Source organism: Castor canadensis, chromosome 16 (assembly GCF_047511655.1).
Source record: "Castor canadensis chromosome 16, mCasCan1.hap1v2, whole genome shotgun sequence".
NCBI lineage: Eukaryota > Metazoa > Chordata > Mammalia > Rodentia > Castoridae > Castor > Castor canadensis.
In genome coordinates this window covers 64439799-64456887 of record NC_133401.1, presented here as the reverse complement: position 1 = coordinate 64456887, position 17089 = coordinate 64439799, and the positions used below count along the sequence as shown (strand labels likewise).

The 17089-nt window shown below is 51.1% G+C and overlaps 1 protein-coding gene across 11 annotated transcripts in view; it reads right to left on the bottom strand.

The window, feature by feature from the left end:
- The window catches only part of Jade2 (jade family PHD finger 2), a 50500-nt gene that overhangs the window by 4833 nt on the left and 28578 nt on the right, over positions 1-17089 (bottom strand). For all 11 annotated transcript variants that reach the window (XM_020168461.2, XM_074057305.1, XM_074057308.1 and 8 more), the window contains 6 exons: positions 16398-16609; positions 14829-14996; positions 13245-13361; positions 11289-11753; positions 3131-3248; positions 780-911 (listed from right to left, as the gene is read on the bottom strand). In XM_020168461.2, the coding sequence (XP_020024050.1) occupies positions 780-911; positions 3131-3248; positions 11289-11753; positions 13245-13361; positions 14829-14996; positions 16398-16609 (1212 nt within the window). The remainder of the gene's footprint in view (positions 1-779; positions 912-3130; positions 3249-11288; positions 11754-13244; positions 13362-14828; positions 14997-16397; positions 16610-17089) is intronic.

Genomic DNA, 17089 nt, shown 5'->3' with positions numbered 1-17089 from the left:
CCCAAGACTGGCTTCCTAATTTGTGGAGTGGAGGACAAATAAAACAGTAAGTTCCTTGTTTAACTATTACTAAGAATTTCAAGGCACTAAACCAAACACAAGGGCTCCATGTAACTTAACTTGCTCAGGATACAAGAAAGGAAGAGCCTAGGGAAAGGCCTTCGAGCCAGCAGAGGGCGCTGCATCTTTACACACATTTCCACTCAAGTTGTCAAGAGGACATTCAAAAAAAAAATGACCTGGGGTTTCTATGCTGGGGTAAGGTCAAGAAGAGGACTGCACTCTGTACTCTAGAGAAGAGCTCTAGAGGTAGCGTCTGACATCCAGGGAGTAGAGCCCAGAACTGAGGCCCCCTGAGAGCTGTTCTGTCCAATGAAGGAGGCCTGTGCAAACTTGCTCCCACTTGTCATTCTGGGTGGGTCTCTCTGGGAGGGCAGGACTCCAGAAAAGTTTGCTGGAGTTGAGGAAGAGCCCATGAGAGGTGGTGGGACAGGCAATAAGGCATTCTGGCAATCCTCCTTTCCTAGTAAGGGACTGACTGGCTGTGGAGCTTCAGGGAAAATCTAGCACGCAGGGCTCTGGCAGGGCCCAGCCTAGGTCTGCAGACAGCAACTTTTGCCCTTTGTTGGCACCTAGGCAAGGAAGGGGCTGGTGACCGCTCTAGGACTGCTGTCTCTGTTCTGAGCAGTTGGCCTTATGTGTGTGTGTGTGGTAGGGAACTGCAAGTGGGATGATGGTATGGGCTTCAGTCTGCCAGGCAATCGTGGCCCCTCACTCACCCAGCTGCCCCAGGACTGAGTCAGACCCAGCCTTCACTTTCTCTTTCTTCTCGGGGCTGCTGCCCTTGGGGCCTTCTCGGCCTTTCCTCTTTGAGTCACTCTTCTTGCCCTTTGCTCTCCTCCCAGAACGCTCTGCATCAAGGAAAGCGAGGAGACAATGGTTACCCGAGCGGCCTCGGTGAACGGCAGCCCAGGAGTCCGCCCTCCATGTTCACCCTCTGTTCACCTGCAAGGTCTGAACCTACAGTCTGACCTACACCACCTACAGCACTGGTGGGTGGAGTGATGGCTGGAGGCAAGATTGGACTGGGCAGGGCCTTGAATGACAGGCCTAGGAACTGGACGGAGACTGGAAAGAATACCACCTGAGGGGCAAAAGGCTTAGGTTCTGGGCCTGACACCATAGCCGGCCCCCGCCTTGAACAAGTCTGCCTTGATTTCCCGGTCTGCTTTTGAAGTCAGGCAGTAGGTGGGAGGCTCAGGTCTCACACTGCCTCTCACATTCTTTTATTCCAGGATCTCTGCAAGTCTAGGGAGCAAGGAGAGACATATGGAGGGAAAAGACCCAGCTCTTGAATCTTCCCCAACTTCTCAGCCAGGGGTGGAAGGGCATCTGGAGCAAGGTTAAGAGAAGGTGGAGGAGTGCAGCCCCGGCTCTGCTGTTACGTCCCAAGAGCAACCAACCTCAGGCTGGGCCACAGTCTCCTCACACATACTCTGAAGGGAGGACCTGAGACAGTCTGGACAACTTCCCTAGGCCACAAGACCTTGCCACATCTCTCTCACCTGGTTATTACCCCACAGCCTCATTTTAAGCATTGTCCTTTCCCGCAGCTGCAGTCATGGCAAGGTCCTTCCAGTTTGTCTACCAAGACATACTTGGTTTCTAGGTCTTTGGAGACCTATGCTCTTTTTTTGTCTGTCCCTCACCAGGTTCAGATCAAGGCCCAAATACCACCAGCACCGGGAGCCTGTCCAGCCCCTAGGCCACACAGGCCTCAGCAGCATGCTTGCAGCCTACACCACACTCGAGGGCTCTAGGGCCACAAAAACAGGAGTATCAGCTTGGGGTAGAGGCAAATCAGACTTTAGTCCAAATGCCAAGTCCTGAAGCTACCTGGTGCTAACACTCAGGATCCCATGTAGGGATGCAGACCCCTTTCCTTCTAGGACCCTGTGTCGGAAGGCACAGTTCCTGCCCTTTCACCCTCAGCTTCCTTGACTGCAGACATCTTGTGTGGGCTTCCTTGTCAGACATGTGTGGCCACAGTCAAGTGCTAAGGAGCCTGAGATGTTATTTCAGCCTTGATGCCAGTATGTGCACTGCCACTGACTAAAGACCCTGGAGTATCACTTTCTTTCTCCAGATGGTGACACAAGGGCAGACACCCCATCTGTGTTCAGTCAGTGCTCACTGAATGAATAAACAGAAGACAGGGAGCTGGGAAAGCTGTGGCAGCCACAAAGCTGCCAGTCTGTTCTGCATGGTGAGCTCTGTGTGATCACAACCTACCTGACCCAGCACCTATACTTGGCAACATTAGTTTTTTATGCCAGAGTGGGTGGTGATTCCAAAGCACAATTGAGGCAGCTCAGTTTTCTGCAGATATGGGGGCAATACTAGGTCCCTAGTCATTTGCTTCAGTGGTGACCCAGAGGTTGAGTTAGGAGTGGCACCCATGGCTCCAAATCTCTCTCCAACCCATCTAGTTCTGCTGCATGTTAATTCAACGTTAGAGCATGATTTGTGGGGAGGTTAAGCATCTCCCTTCTTAACATGTCTGCACTCTAGGAAGGGCCCTGTGTCTGTCAATACCCACGATTAACTGACAGGATCAATGTCAGAGCTTCTTTAACCTTTGATTTCCAGGTTTATTAAATGCATGTGATTGCAAGAAAAAAACCACTGCTGACCAGGGCCCGATTCCTGTCACATGGGTCAGACAGAAGGAACACACAGGCTCTGACCCATTTCTCGGCAGCTGCCTTACTTAGAATCGACTCCCAGGTACACCAAGATTCAGTGGAGCTCACCAGCAACTGCCTGTCCTGCATTACCCCCAGCACAGAGCTAGCTACCTGGACTCTGGGTCTGCACTTGTTACACACAAGCTGCTTCAGACCTGGGTTGGTCCCTGAGGGCTTGCCTGGGACCCATGTTCCAGACCCTGGCTCTTTGCTTACCAATATAACCAGGACCTTGCCCGGTTCTATCCGGGCCTCATAACTGCATGGTAGAGATGGGAGGGGGTTGATGATTCCCAATGCCACACACAGACAACTGAAGATACACCCTCCTTCGGACCCAGCCTACCACAGAGGTAGCCAACGGCAGATGGGGTAGGGTGTACCTCGACAGAGATCCTGTTCAATGAGTTTCATCTGCAGGTGGAATATCTGCTCCTGGAGTTTGCAGATGGCATGTTTCGTTCTCTCACGCCTTGTAACCATGTAGCACAGATTTCTAACCTGAGGAAACACAAGAGAGATTTCCTACTTTACTTTTGGGCTTGGGCAACCACCCTGTATCTGAGGCCTCACTGCTGGAGAATGCAGCAGCTGGAGCAGAGGCCACCACTGCTTGCCCTGCCCAGGACATCTGGGAACCCATTCCCAGACCCTGAGTACATCCTTGGTTCTGTGCATCACATCTGTAATCTAGAACACAGGGCTGAGCACAGCCTTGGCCCTGGGCCCAGAGTAGGCAAGGGGCATCTGGTCAGTTCAGCCTGGCAACTCTACCTTCCTCCCCTGGTCTTAACCTTCATGCTGAGTCAGCCACACTGTCCCCCAAGGTTTTCCAACACAGTTGCTTTCCTCTAAGTTCATAGTGCCCTGAAGCTCACTGGAGTCTATCCAAGTCCCCTCTCTGCCTCCTAGCCAGGGCCTGCCTTTCCCAACAAAGCAACTCTTCAGATTTAAGCACCATGGTAAAAACCAGCCAGTCCTAAGCATGTTGTGACCCAGTACATGAAGCTAAAGGGAAGTCCAGCAGAATAGCTTGTGAAGACAAGCAGTCCAAATCCACCTGTGCCTAGCCTGCAATCGCTCCATGTCTACCCGCTGCACTGGAACCTGGGCCAGGCCCCTGCTGCTCCAGCCAACCTTCTCACATCTGCAAGGCCACATTCATGTAGCCAGTGACAGAACTCCTCAGCAGAAATGGCAGAGACATTTCTGACTCCCTTAGGCCAGGTGGGAAAAGCCCCCTAAGGGGTTTTGAAGAACACCTTGCTTAGTCCCTGGGAAGGTATACATTCTTTAAGTGGTCTCAAGCACTGCATATCCTCCTGGCATCTTACCCCAGAGTGCTATTGTCCTTTACTGGCTGCTCTCTCATATACTTCTGGCCAAAGCTGCTCAGCTTGAATCCTGGGTCCACCAGGGTCTTTCCACTTGCAGCCAAGGTCTCTGTCTCTAGCTGGGTTCACCTTCAAGGCTTTCAGTCTTCCTGTCCTTAAGCTATCTGGAAGGGGCCTCTGGTTTAGAACCCTTGCCTGTTGGCCCAACCACCATTCCTCCTGGCAACTGACATCTTAGCCTATCACTGGTTGCTCACACCTATAATCCTGGCTACTTGGGAGGAGCACAATTTGAGGCCAGTCCAGGCAAATAGTTTGCAAGACCCTATCTCCAAAATAACCAGAGCAAAATGGACGGACGGGAGGTGTGGCCCAAAGAGTAGAGAGCCTGCTTTACAAGTGTAAAACCCTGAGTTCAAACCCCAGAGGCCTGCTCCAGTCTCTAGCCACTGTGGGATGGGTCCTGTATGGACCCCTCAGCTTGCACCATGAGTATCAGGCCATGGTTCCACCTGTTGCTGAGCCCCTAGCTCTATCCATTCCCACAGCCAGCCCATTCTTAAGGGACAGCACTGGGTTGTGACTACTTGGTGTCAGTCTGAGCGCCTTTGCTTTGGCCTCCTGGCAAGGACCACCTTCCAACCAAACCCCTCCCTACACGCATAAACACCGGCTGTGGCCCTGTGCATTCTTGCTGTGTGGGGAACCTAGGCTTTGAGGTGAACAATACCACTGGAGTTTCTTTCTTTCCAGGGCCTCCCACTCAGCAGGACAGAGGCTGATCAAGTACTCTTAGGACCAGGCAGTCTTGAACCAGACCTAGGGTGGTGAGCAAGGCTTCCTGGACAAAGGGCCATCTAGGGTAAGCAAGAACTGATCACACACAGGGGTCACGGCCTGGTCTTGTGGCTAGAGTGCAGGGATTTTGGCTGAAACCTGGACTCATCTCTGATGACCTGCTCTCTTTGTCTGCACCATGGCTGACAAAGCAGTGCTTTTGTTCACTAATTCCCCACAACAGTTCCATCCACCTCCTGGTTCACCCTATTATCTCTCACAGGCCCCAGCCCTGCTCTTGAAATGCAAATCAAATCATTCCCCTCCCCCTTTACAGCCTCCAAGAACTTCTATACTGGGTTGAATGGTGTTTTCCCAAATTCAAGTCTGTGGGAATCTCAGAATGGGACCTGATTTGTGGATGTAATTAGTTAAAATGACTAATTTTAGGCCCATAATCCAATGTGACTGGTGTCCTTATATGAAAGTCCATGAAAGAGGTAGGGACGCCTAGACGTTCATGAAGAATATTGTGTGCCAGTGGAGGCAGAGGTTGGAGTGATAGGTCCACAAGCCAAATATTGCCAAAGATTTTTGGCATCCACCAGAAGCTAAGGGAGAGACATGGCAGAGATTCTCCCTCGGAGCTTCTAGAAGGAACCAATGCCCTGGACACTTTGATTTTGGACTTGTAGCCTCCAGAACTGTGAGGACAAATCTCTTGCTTTTTTTTTTTTGGGTTGTTCTTTTTTTCCCTTCTTTTTTTGTGGTACTGGAGTTTGAACTCAGGGCATTTGTTAGGCAGGTGCTCTACATTTGAGCCACACCCCAGCCCTAAATCTCTTATTTTAAAGTCCTCTAGTTGGTAGTACTTTGTGAGGACAGCCAGAGGACACTAATCAAATCCTCCCCCCCACCTTTTTTGATGGTAGTGATGGGCTTGAACCTGGAGCCTTGTGCATGCGAGGCAAATGCTCTTAACACTGAGCCACATTCCCAACCACTAGAGTTCCCTTCTTATGACACTGTCCCACAGCCCATCAGGACTGTTCTCTCTGTGCCCAGCCCACTTCTGCCCTGTGCCCTTGGTAATGTTTGACTCTTGGCTTGGAAGGTTCCCCACCTATCTTCCTTTGGCCTGTTTCCTTCCCAGCAGCCATGTGGACTAGGGGGAATGGGGATGAGAAAGGAGATGCATTATGATAGTTTTGTTTGTATTTATTTATTTTTAAGCTGGGGATCAAACCTGGGGCCTTGCACTTGTGCTAAGCACATGCTCTGCCATTAAGCAATACTCCAAGTCTGCTCATGGCTATTCTGGAGACCTGCAAACAAACCGGTCACATCTAACCTAAAAACAGATCAGTCAACGTCCAGTTTTTAGCCTCAAATTCACAATCCTTGTGCCTCAGCTTCCTGAGTACTAGGATTATAGGTGTGAACCATCATGCCTGGTAAGGTCCAGCTCTTAATTTCTCAAACACATCAGGCAAAGCTGGTAGAGTGGCTCAAGTGTTACAGCACCTGCTCTGGCCTCAACATGTCATCCTAGAGCTTATTCCACCCTCAAGCCTACCATCCTAAAGATGTGGAACCAGATGAGATGAGACTTGGAATGGCGATTTCTCCCCAAAGTACCAAGAGTCACACTTAATTATTTCCTAGTAAAATGCTGACGTAGGGCTTTTAGTCGTCCATCTAGCGGTATCTCAAGCCATGCCCAAATAAATTCCTGGCATCAGGGTCACTGGAGTGGCCACTTAAAAGATAGTTTCCACTTGGGAACTGGTGTTTCACACCTATAATTCTAGCTACTTGGGAGACTGAGGACTGAAGTTGAGGCCAGCCCAGGCAAATAGTATGCAAGAACCCATCTCCAAAATAACCAGAGCAAAATGGACTAGTGGTATGGCCCAAGCAGTAGAGTACCTGCTTTGCAAGTGTGAAGCCCTGAATTCAAATCCCAGTTCCAACAAAAAAAATTTTTTTTTCCTCAGGCTTGGGGAACCTGTACCTCTTTCTAAAATACACATTTTAGACAGCACTATGAACTCTGAGAATTTCCTCTCTGCCAGGGCCTCCAAAGTGAGGTGCAAAGCACTGAGAGGTAGAGGAAAACATTACAACTTGTGCTGGCATTTTGGGGAAAGGAACCCTATTAGAAATTCTGGTTATGTCTGTTTCATAATACACAGTGGCAACTATGAGGGAGACATTGGAGGTATCTGCTCAAGCTTGTTTACTGATAAGGATACACTACAAAATTAGGACTGTCTGAAGATTCTGGCTCCAGATAGAATACTTCCTTCTGGCACCAGGCACTGGTGGTTCACACCTGTAATCCTAGCTACTCAGGAGGCAGAGATCAGGAGGATAGAGGTTCAAAGCCAGCCCAGCCAAATAGTTCGTAAGACCCTATCTTGAAAAAAACCCATCCCCAAAAAGGGCTTGTGGAGTGGCTCAAGATGAAGGCCCTGAGTTCAAAACCTAATACCAAATTAAAAACATAAAAACAAAAAACAACTTCCCTCTATGAGAATCCCAACATTCTTTGGTTGGTACTACTTTTTCACATTTCTCCTTATCCTCTTAGTAACACAAGTACATTTTACTGAATATTGTGCAATTCATTTACCTTGAGGACTCCCTATCTAAGTTCCTTCCTTTCCTTTCTTCTTCCTTCCCACAAAAAAAAAAAAAAAAAAAAGACTAAAAATTTATACAATACAAAAATGAATCAAGAGAAAAACTAGAAGGGTCCCCAATGACTAGAGTAAGGATTGGTAAATACAAGTCTTTTATTTCTTTTTTAGTGCTGGGGATGGCCTCGCTGGCAAAGCATACAGTCTACCACTTATCTACATCCCTGGGGCCAGGTTTTACATTTTGATGCTGTTTTGCTATCAACAGGTTTTAGACAGGGCCTGGGCGTGGGGCTGAGGAGCAGGGAGGACTCCCAGCCAGGTGCTGAGTTAGAAAGGACTGGTGTTGGGGTATTTGTGGAGCCTGGGAAACTGCGGGAGGGATAGTTATGTTGAGCAGAGGACAGCTTGTGTTCAATGTGGCTCTGCTATGTGTGTGGCCTCAGCACAGGGACAACATGGGTACCAGGCTAATTCCAAAGGAAGGATAAAAGTGAAGGGGAAAAAAAAAAGGGAGAACAGGAAGAGTGGCTGCCTGGGATGAGAAGAACAAGAGGCTGTGATAGAGGAGGATTTGTGACATTCTAGGATTCTGGCCTGGGAGCAGGTAGAGGTGGTGACTAGGTGCAGTGGAGGAGCACTGTGGGTTGGAGAAGTCCTGGAGGTGGGAGGTATAGGGGATAAGCCTAGAGGCTGGAGCTGCCCAGGACAAGCCAGGCTTTACTAGTGGTGTTGGGGGGCACGGGGAGCAAGGGGACAGCAATCTAGGCACTGAGGACAGAGTAGACAAGGGAACCAAGAGACAAGAAGGCAGGTGGCAAATGTGGGGAAAGGGCACTTTCTCTGCTTTTTCTTTCCTTGAGAAAGGTGGCAGAAATGAGGCCTTGGGAATTCCCACATGTCCATTTTCTGGACTAGTGTATGCCTTAGAGCCACCTCCACTCTCTGGGGTCACCCCCTCAGGCCAAGTCAGGCTCTCAAATAAACTGGTAGTAAGATCCATGGCCACAGACAGCAGCTTGACTGCCAGCATGGTTGCTAGGGGACACTAGCTGGTGTTTGTAGGGCTGATGTTCACTGCTGCAATTTTTTTTGTCAGCCGTGAATAACTCTAGGAGGCTGTGGCAACCATGTCTTTCCCAGCTGCCAGCCAGGGCTCAAAATTTTGGGAAATCACATCTTCTGGGCTGACCATAACATAGAACTTCATGCTGGTAGTGGCCCCAGTTCCTGCTTCTCTCAGCAATCCCACCGCTTGGCTGTGGAAAGGCAAATCCATCAGGGAGGATGTCGACTCCCAGGCCTTCCTTCTTTTAAGAACTGAACTGTCTATAGGGCCAGAGCAGAGACAATAATCACAGCCAACAAAGGAGGGCACTGTGCTCAGCTATGTCTCCTATCCTTGCTGTGACCCCAAGGTCAGTTTGATCCTTATTCCCATTGGAAACAAAGAAGGCACAGAACTGGGGAGTGCTTGAATTGGATGTAGAACCAGGCCCCCCAAGGCCTCAGGCTCTTAACCCTACCCCACACCTCCCAGATGGTTCCAGGGTCAAGCTGGCCTGGTACCCAGTCATAGGCTGGACACTCTCAGCTGTTGGCAATGGGCCATGGTCAGGGACCAGCCTGTTGGCTAGGCTACCACCACCAAGGGGCTTTGTAGAGTTCCTGGTGCTATTCATTCACTTAGGTCACCAACGTGTGGCTGTTTGGACTTGAGGCTGGGACATGGAGGGGGATGAGCTGGCTGGCTCATTGCTATCTGGGATGTTCTTCCTTCTCAGCCCAGTAAGGCTGCACCTCCCCTTGTCCTGCTCTCAGCTGGTGCTCACCGGCCCAGCCCCCTCCCTCTGGGGAAACAGCATCTGGACAGGGTCCTCCAGAGCCATGAGGAGCTGTACAGACTTCTGTCGGCCCTGACTTTCTAAAGAATCAGGCAAATGACATCTGTCTTTGGAGAAGTCTGTGGCATCTCTGCTTCCCTTGGGCCCCCAGAGCCTCCCAGTTGCCCTTGTCAGCCTCAGACTTTGGTTCCACCAATACCAGCCGACACTGGGGTCACTGATAATTGGATACTTTCACCTGAGAAATTTACAGAAACAGAAAGAGCCAACATCCTTTACCTGACCTCAACCCTTCCCCAGTTTAGATCCAAAGTCAAGCTCCAACCCTAAGAAACAAGTTTCTTTTTTTCTTCTTTTTTTGTGGTTCTGGGGTTTAAATGCAGGGCTCCCACCTTGAGTCACTCTGCCAGCCCTTTTTTGTGATGGACTTTTTTAAGATAGGGTCTTGTGAGATATTTGCTCAGGCTGGCTTTGAACTGCGATCCTCCAGATCTCTGTCTCTTTGAGTAGCTAGGATTACAAGCGTGAGCCACCAGCGCCCAGCAGAAATAAGCTGCTTTTTAAGACTTCCTGTCACTTCATCCCTGAGTCCTGGTTTCTTCACCTGCTCCACAGAGCTCAGAGATCTGCCTCCTTTCCCAAGATGATGACTGTGGAAGTAAGTCAGCCCCTGTACCACCCTATATAGACTGGCCAGGGCCGGACACCAGGACCGGACACACTAGGGAGGTCCCATCTGATATAGGAGGAAAACTTTGCACTGGAGACTCTGGGGGTAGGGACTTGGGTGGCTTTAGGAAGTCTGGAGGCAGCTTTGGTCTTAGAGAGCTTGTAGCTGACACCACTGTCCCATGTGAAAGGAAACTGGGCTGGAACCAGGGACATGTCATCTCTCCCCACCTCCACTTCCTCTTGACCTGGTGGCACGCTAGCAGATGCCAGGCAGTAAAAGTGTCCCTCCCAGGGCAATGGGGTCATTTCCTTCTTGCCTGGGCCTCAGGGCAGATGACTGGGGTGGAGAAGAATGGGGAAGCTGAGTCCAGTCACCCCTCCCTACAAAGTATGACACAGGCCAAGATATTCCACCCATTTTACAGACTTCCCTACTGAGGTACAGATGAAAAAAAAAGCGGCTGCCCCAGGTCACGCAAAGCTCCCTAGAGGCTTCTACCCAGGCAGTTTCCTACAGGTCAATATATTATCTGTGCCATAAGGGACACTGTAACACAGTTCCATGTGTTCTGGAACCCTAGAGAAGAAAGGCCAGAACGGCCCCTGGGGCTCAGAGGACTGCATGAAGGACCCACGTTTGTTTTAATTTGTGTAGCTCCAAAGCTACCACCCTAGACCAAGCCACATCCCATCTCCTAGCACCCAGGTGAGAATGTTCCCCTTTCATGGCAGAGGTCTGGAAGTCCCAGCTTCAGTGAGACAGTTCCTGCACCTGTAGCCCCCAGAAACCAACCCAGCCTTGCATGATCTACCAGCCTCTTCCGTCTCATCCTTCTACCCCACACGGGTCGCTTCACACCCATCCTGTCAAGACACCTTACAGGAACCACATTCACGCCTGCCTACCCAATCCTGCCCTGGCGATTCTACACTTCTTGCTATTAATCTCTCAGTCTCTGAACAGAAGCTGATGTGCTAGGCCCAGACAGGACCCAAAGAGACCAGAAGTGGGGCCAGAGGTGATTAGGTGTCAGGAGCCTGGGGTTCTTGTCACTGGGGCTTCCCAGCCTCTCATCATGGAACCAGGCCTGCAAAAGGGCTGGAACCAGAGGGACTCAGAATTGAATCATTTTCAGTTCTGTGAAGCCTCAATCATCTCCATACTGTCACTGACCTGGAAGCCTGAGCCCCTTTGCTGCTTTTCAAAGTAGATGGGTAGTCCTGGCTGCCCCAGGGCAAGACCACTGGGGACGGCCCACCAGGGCCACTCACCCTCTCCAGGTCCTGTCGCAGGTGCGTGAAGAGCTTCAGGCGGCGATACAGGACATCTTGCTCCTGCTGGGCCAGGTTGTCCACCTCGTCTGTCTTGGGCGTCAATAGCGGCTGGTTGGCATTGGCTTTCCTCTTTAGCTTCCAGTACTGGTAGATGAAATCAACCAGCGCCTCGGCCAGGTCCAGCCGCTCGGCCACCTCGGCTGGCTCCACCAGCTCGTAGAAGTCTTCCTCTAACTGTTGCAGCCGCTGCTTGCGTAAAGTCACCTTTTCCAGGTCCTCACCAGCCTGGCTGGGCTCCACGGGCTCAGATGTAGACTCTCCCCGTGGGCCCCCGTCACTATGTTCTTGGCAGAATGACTTGAACTTGACCTCATCATTGTCTGCTAATATAGTCCGCATTTCCAAGCCATGGTCAAAGGCGCACGTGACATGAAAAGCTGTGACGCAGGAAGGCATCGAGCACTGGAGGGAGAGGAAGGAAGTGTCAGGTGTGAAGGGAGATCTGGTGGGGAACAAGACGGGTTTCCTACAGGACTCTACTGAGAATGTATAAGGCTGGGGAGACCTAACGTAAAATGGCACGGGCCCTGACATCTTGTACAGTGTGGAGGGAGTTACGGGAGGTAGGGATGGAAGAACTCTGGGGTACCTGGAAAGGTAATGGGACCAGCATCAAGCACCAGGGGGGAATCAATCAGGAGACTGTGTAGCCCCTCTAGGAACAAGCTACTTTGTTTTGAAACAGGCTCTTGTTATTTAGTCCAGGCTTGCCTCGACTCTGCCTCAGGAGGATCCCAAGTGCTGGGATTACAGGTTTACACCATCATGTCTATTTCAAAGTACATTTTTATACAGTGAAAGAGTTTGGTATTAAAAATGCAGCAAAAAGAAAGACTGAGTGGGATGGGATGGAACACACCTATAATTCCAGGCCTTGGGATACTGAGGCAGAAGGATCAAGATTCCAGGTCAATCTGGACTATAGAGTGAGTTGGAGGAGAGCCTGGTCTACATGAGGTCTGGGAGGGTGGCTCAAGTGGCAGAGTTCCTGTTAGTAAGCATGAGGTTGTGGGTTCAAACTCCTGTACTACCAAAGGGAAAAAAAAAAGGCTACCTTCTCTACTCCTGCAACATTATCAAAGGTGGGAACTTTTGTCCCTTTTGTCCTCTGGGAGGAGGGGCTGCAGCTGAATCCCTTTTTTCTTTTGCCCAGGCAGCTTGAGGCCTGACCCTCCCTCCCAGCCTTGGATGAAGCCTTTGGGCAAGCTGAACTGTTTCAGCAGTAATGTCCCCAACATCAGGAGCCACTGACGGTGCACGCACAGGCCCTTCTAAAGGTTGCACACCTGGTGCTTGCCGTGACAACTTCCTGGAGAGACAAGAAGGACAAAGGATGTCCCCCCGCCCCCAAACTATAGACCAGAGGCAATCAGAATCCTCCCAGACTTTGTTAAAAATGCAAATTCTCAGCTCCACTGTGACCTACTGCATCAGACTCTGGGTCTTGTGTGTCTAACAAGCCTCAGAGTGGCTCTGGTGCACACTGGAATGTGGGAGCCACTGCCAGACAGACTGGTGCAGCCTTGGCCTGCGTCAGAATTGTCCATTAGCTGAGCTGGAGAGGAAATTTGATGTCCATTCCTCCAAGTCAGGTTTAATGACTACAGTGCATTGATCAAGCCCAAGAACACTTGCTCTTGCGGAAAGCCGAAGTTCTAAGCACTTAAAAAGGGTGGTGAGCCTTGGCCCTCTGGCCTGTGCCCACTACCTGGAGACCCGAGGATACGGGAATATACTGCCCTCTTGGGTGAAGTCTTGAGTCTTGCCCCAGCCTCCCTCCTCCCTGGAGTCTCCAGTGGCACGGGGAGGAGGTGGTGGCGGTCACCCATTTCCAGGCCTGCCTCCCTAACCCAGCATGTGCTCCCGGACAGGAGGTGGAAGCAGGCTACGTACCTGGATGCAGGTACCTGTGCACTCCTTGCAGAGGCTGCAGGACAGGGCCCAGCGGCTAGCCGGAATATGTGAGATCTTGGTGATGGGCTCCATCTTCTCTGGACAGCCGATGCTGACCTGGGCAGGACACAGGGAGCACCATCAGTCCCCAGTTTGCCTCCAGGGATTCCCCCAAGTGAAGGGCTGTCTGCTGAAACCAGGCAGTGGACAGACAGAGCAGTGGCTGAGGCCCTGAATCCCAAGTTCTTCCTGACTCCAAACAGACACAGCTCAAGGTCTGGGTCCCTCCTACTGGCTCAAGCTAACCACCATAGAAGGAAAGGTGGGCGCGCTTGGAACAAGGCCTGGAGTGTGAAAGTATGACATTAGGTGACTGGAGGAGTGTGTGCCTGTGGCTATGTAGGCCTCAAGACACACACACAGAGAGAGAGAGAGAGAGAGAGAGAGAGAGAGAGAGAGAGAGAGAGTTGTTGCATGAGGATGGTACATGATATGCAAGGCTTCCTTTCTTCAGGCCTTAATTAACAGCACCTTTAAAATTCATGTTGTAATTTATCATTTTCTCTGGGTACTAAGAACAGGCCTAATGGCATCTCCTCTTAAGTGTCTTCAGGGTTCTCCTGGCCAATGGAGATGTACCATTACTTAGCTCCCCCTATAGGGACAGACTGGCCACTGTGCCAAGTCTACTGGACACCAACCCCAGGAGGCAGGACCATGCCTGAGAATAGAAGAAAAGCCCCTCTCCAAAGGGCTCCCATGGTGGAGTCCTTGTTGCATCATTCTGTCTCTGCTGTGCCCAGCCCAGGGGACACCGAGAGGCAGTCCCAATCTTCAAGATTGCTTCAGACACTAACGATGACCGTCACAGAAACTGCAAGTTGGGTCCCAGCCGGGGGTCTTGGTCTGGGAGCCCAGTAAGGAAGAACCACATGCTGTAAGGTCCACCTAGCTTGCTTCTGGGCACAGGCAGCACTGGAGTGAGGCCAAATATCTGCAGGGCACATGGCAGGGCTAGGGATGGAACTCTACTGAATTTCAGCATTGCGCATTTTAAAGAAAATGGATGTCCTTTCAGGAGGAGCTTCTGCTCACCCTCTTTACTCAAGACTGTGGCCCACGGCTTTCCCAGCTGGCCTCAGCCTATCCTCTCCAACCCAAGCACAGCCATAGAAGCGGATCCACTACCAGCTCAAATTATGTTGACGTCCTGATTTCCTTTCAGGTGACTTGGATTATGTTTTAAACAGGCAGCTTGACTTTACCTAGATTTAGGTGGACCTACATCCTACATCCCTAGAGTTAGCTGCCTGACTACTATCCAGACCTCAGACCTACCTCCTGACTCTCCCACAGCCCATTACTTCACTTACCCATAGGAACTTCACCTGAACTCTTGCATCAGTCCCCAAAGTTCCCCGTGGCAGTTCCCCCAGTTCTTCCCAGGCCCATTGCTTGAGATGTGTCCATCCCCTTCTTTCCTGATGCTCTGCCTAAGCCCAAGCTCTGAGCTCCATGCTCCACGCCGACACATTTCCCCATGTGCTGTTCCTTGGACCTGCCACTGCCCCCATGCCTACCCACCTCAGGAATCCACAGGGCGCAGCTGACGTGCACCCACTTGGTCCCACTTCTGGTGGGCTTCAAGGCTCCTCCTCGCTTGGGGCAGAGCAGGCACTTTGGCTGGACTCCCAGGGCACATGTCCGGCACAGCCAGCTGCCCGTAGGTACCTTGAGGATCCCATAACATGCCTGGAGAAGAGCAGGAGATCATGGCTCAGGGGCATGGCCAATCTTCATTTGGTCAGCACTTAGCTGACCAGTTAGCAAATGGTGCCAGCCCGGGCCTCTAGCCTGGGCAACTAGCTCTCCTGGGGGTTCACAGGCTCTCTGCCTGTGTAGCATGACTGAAATTTCACCATTTCCCGGTCCTCCGTAAAAGGGCTCAGGGCTGCCCTCTACTGGGAGGAGATTCCTAACCAGCATAGACTTCAGGTGGGTCCGTGAACCTCACCTCTTAGGTTAAATGCGTCCTAGGATCAAGGCCCAGAGCTTTCATCTTTTTTATATGGGAATCTGTAAACAGGGTTTCTCTGTCATGCCTATGGCTTAGGAGAGGCACATGGACCCAAAACTACCGGCGCAGGGATGTGGATGAACAAGGGATACACTGCCTGCTCCTGCCAGGCACTCTGAGCTCCCCAAGGGCTAGTCCAGCAGCACTGGGCGCCCCAAAGTCGGGGCCAGAATGGGTTCCCTGGATCAAAAATCAAGGCCCAGAAATACCTAAGACCTAAGACTTCAGGGCCCAAGATTCAGAGAGGGGTTCTAGCCAGGCTGTATTTGGTTTCTAACAGCAGTAACAATACCAAGTATCTTTTTTTTTTGGACAGTACTGGAATTTGAACTCAGGGCCTCACGCTTGCTAGGCAGGCACTTGAGTCATTCTGCCAGCCCTTGTGTTGGGTATCTTCGAGAGAGAGTCTTGAGAGCTATTTGCCTGGGCTGGCTTCAAACTGCAATCCTCCTGATCTCTGCCTTCTATTGCTAGAATTACAGGTGTGTGCCACGGACGCCCAGCTAATAATAAGTATTTATAGTCCTTATAAACTATACTAACAACTCATAATAAACAACTTAATCCTCAACAACTCTTTTTTTTCTCTATTTTTGCAATGCTGGGGATCAAACCCAGGGCCTCATGCATGCTAGGCAAGCGCTCAACCAGAGCTATTCTCCACCGTTCCAACAACTCATTCTTATTTATAGTTGAGAAAACAGAGGCCCAGAGAAGTCAAGAAAATGGTCCAAACTCCCACAGCTTGTGAAGGACAGAACTATGCTTTGAAACCAGGCAGCCTGGCTTCAGGCTTGGCTCTCCATCACTATGTGGTATTACTGCATCTTTGTCTCCTCAGGACATAAGGAGTCAAGGAGGAGAGGGAGAGGAAAGGGCCTGAAGGAAACCGGGAGAACACACACTCTCCCATGGGCATTTCTTTCCAGACTAGCTGGTAGGACTAAGCCAAGGGACCCTGAGTGTCCCTGACACAGCAAGGAACTCACTCCGTTGCTTTTTTTGCCCCTTGCCCTCCTATAGCCACGATGACACACACATACAGTGTGAGTGAGAGTGACGGGGGGGTGGCCCACCTGGTGCACACAGACGTTGCACTTGTCACAGAAGACCATCTCGTTCCCATCCTCACCCTCAGGGGAGCGGCACACATCACAGACAACGTCCTCATCGTACTCAATGCCCAGTCCCTCCTGTGTTTCGATGGCCCGTGTCATGTTCTGGTGGCACAAAGTCTCCAGCTCCTCCAGCACTCGCTCTAATGTCAGTTCATCCAGCTCGGGCCTCTCTGTGGGGATGACCGCAGAAGGCAGTTAGGAACCCAGGATCCCCTGAGCTCCGAAGAAGCCTTGGCTCCTGGGACTGCAGGAGCAGATGTATGGGGTGTGGGGTTGCACTCATCCACTTCAAGACTTGGGGAAAAGCACCTAGGAACTCTGGCCTCATGCCCACCACCTCAGGTTTCAGCTCCACCTGCGAAAACTGAATATGTGGGGGGCAGTCTTCCGGCAGACCACCCATCCTCAAAGACCCCTGTCATAGTGTTCTCACTGTAGACAGCCTGCCTGTGACCACATTGACACATACATGTGGGTGCACAGAGTATGGAGTAGCCCTAAGTGTAACCAGCTCCAAGGGGAGCTTTGCAGTGTGTAGTGAGGGGTGTGGGAAACACACTCTGGAATTGGCTCCGTACTGCAGAGATGGCCATTATTGGGACATGTTAGTGGGCTCCAGCCAAGAGCCCCACTGTGTGCTCACTTATTCT